Raw genomic sequence first — 2,297 nt, 5'->3', positions numbered from 1 at the left:
CAGTATCGGACCGATACCGATACGTAATATCGGATTGGTCCATCTCTAGTACAAAGCTTCACAGTGGGTCTCTAACAAAGCTCAAACTCTGCTTTTCAACACTTGAGTAGCACAGGTGAAAAAGGAACTCAAACAGTGTTCTGGTGAAACAGGTGGAGGTTTTCTTGAGGCCTTGAAAACAAAGACAGCTGAAATATTTTCAGTCTCTATGTGTTTATTAGAGATGATACAATGTTGGTCTTTTTGACAGTTGTGCTAAACAAACAGAAAACAAGACTTCAACAGATCGCCTTAGTAACTCTGGTGTCCATTTTCTTGTCCTATGACAGCTGTGAGTGGGGTAATGACAGCTGAGAAATCTGCAAGTCCACAGAATCCTCCACAGCATATGTTCACATTATTTTCATACTCAAACATGTCAGTGAGCCCTAATGCTCTGTAGTTGGGGGCACTGTCACTTTGCAGTAGACCAGGATAGGAACATTTCAAAGGATACAGGTGATCACTTGGAACTCGTCCCTTTAAGGGACAAGTAGAGGTAAATCATGCCAGTGAAATGCCCCTCACGTTATAATAGAAAGACCAGGTTTTTCCTTTAATTTGTCAAATTTTGTGTGCATATACATTTTTCCCTTTTCTCCGACACGGCTACTCTTACAGAGATATGGCCGTCTCACAGTCAAACAGCCCACACTGGTCCACAGCCATGCCTTGCTACCACACGGTGCCAGGATCAGCGTAACCAGTTTATCACTACCAAAATGTAAAGAAGTGAAAAACATAAGTTAACATTACACTACCCAAAATAATACAGTTCCCACTCTCCCAGTTGGTTAAGTTCAGTTGACATCTCCAAACTGCCCTGAGGTCATCAGGGCTACGACAGCTTTGATACTCAAAAGACGAAGCCTGTGGTTTAAACTGAAGTTTGAAAGACAGCAGACTTATAGCAGCCTTTGATAATAATACATTTTAAAATTCTGTCACTTTTGGATCCTAAATCACTAGAATTTAGGAGAGCATTTGCCTTTAAACAAATATTTTAGTTTAGAAGTTGACCATTTTCTTCATGCACTCTAGTCAGCTAGGATCTGAGAGCGTTCCAGCTTCAGTGTTGTCTGTTGATGTTGGGATGTACAAAGACGTGGCCAAGGTTTCGATCAGCAGCTACTGCAGAGAGCTATCCCTGACTACAGACTAAATGACAGAACACAACACTGGCAGATATCCCCAAATATCCTTTTACAGCACATCAAATAGCTGAAAATTGAGTTCCAACGAAAAAATCTGTACTCATCAGTGTTTAGTGTTTCTTTACTTGCATAACATGGAGGGTATATTTTCAAAAACTTATCTGCAGAGTTGGAAAACAGCTGAAAGTTGGAAAACTGCCATCCTTCAAAAATCAGCTTTCCCTTGGCCTAAATAAATCAAGTGGAATAAAACTGCTCACTGTCAGGATGCTGGTGGCAGGCACAGCATGGACCATAACTCTAAAAACATATTTACACTGATCTGTCATCAACTCAGTTCCATTTCTGTCTGTGACTCTTGTTCACTGACTGGAGAGCTGAGGATAAACTGCTTCTGCCCCCAAACGTAACATATACAAGCCTTTTTAAAAAATAGACTGCTTTAAAATCATCTTTGTGTGGGGTGTGTGTGTGTGGTTGTGCGTGTTAGTCCCGTTTCCAGTCGCAGACTTCACATGTGCACACACTGAACTTCTCTCCTCATTAATGCCGTCTACCTGTTCTTTATGCTCTGGACCTGATGCCCACCCACTTCTCTGGATCCACAGCCAGCGGGTACAGCATGAACCTCATATGCAACACGGAGGCTAAAAGCTGTCTGGGAGGTTGGTGAAAGGTCAAGAGGAGGCGGTCTGCTGGAATCGTCTCAAGCAGTGACCAAAACATTAAGATCAGATTGTACGGTCTTTTTTCACGGAGCACAGGCACTCTTAACATCTGCTCAAGCATTGTAACTTTGATAGTGTGTGTTGCTGCCGATTCCAGATCAGGTAGTCCAGTCTCGTCCGGAGCCAAATGTTGACTCGACCACAGACTCTAGTCCAAGCTTTTCTGCAGTGTGTCTGAGCCTCAGCTCCAGCTGGTGCTCTGGAGTTCTTGGCGGAGCCAGGATGGCAACGGCTGACCCAACCGGCTCAACAAACGCAGGAGATCCATGTTGTGCTCATGGTAATACTCTGCTAGAAAGGCACGCGACTGCAAGAAAATGCACACAGGCACGCACACACACAGACACACACAGACACACACACACACACACACACA

At 43.7% G+C, this 2,297-nt stretch overlaps 1 protein-coding gene across 1 annotated transcript in view; it reads right to left on the bottom strand.

The window, feature by feature from the left end:
• Window positions 1-192: 192 nt before the first annotated feature.
• Window positions 193-2,297, bottom strand: part of LOC102214501 (bifunctional heparan sulfate N-deacetylase/N-sulfotransferase 2-like) — a 15,609-nt gene continuing 13,504 nt past the window's right edge. The window contains exon 11 of the mRNA XM_005755091.1: window positions 193-2,228. Coding sequence (XP_005755148.1) covers window positions 2,103-2,228 — 126 coding nt within the window. The 3' untranslated portion in view covers window positions 193-2,102. The remainder of the gene's footprint in view (window positions 2,229-2,297) is intronic.

This window comes from Pundamilia nyererei, unplaced genomic scaffold (genome assembly GCF_000239375.1).
Source record: "Pundamilia nyererei isolate P.nyererei 1_Seehausen unplaced genomic scaffold, PunNye1.0 scaffold00932, whole genome shotgun sequence".
Lineage (NCBI taxonomy): Eukaryota > Metazoa > Chordata > Actinopteri > Cichliformes > Cichlidae > Pundamilia > Pundamilia nyererei.
This window is presented reverse-complemented; position numbering and strand designations above follow the sequence as displayed.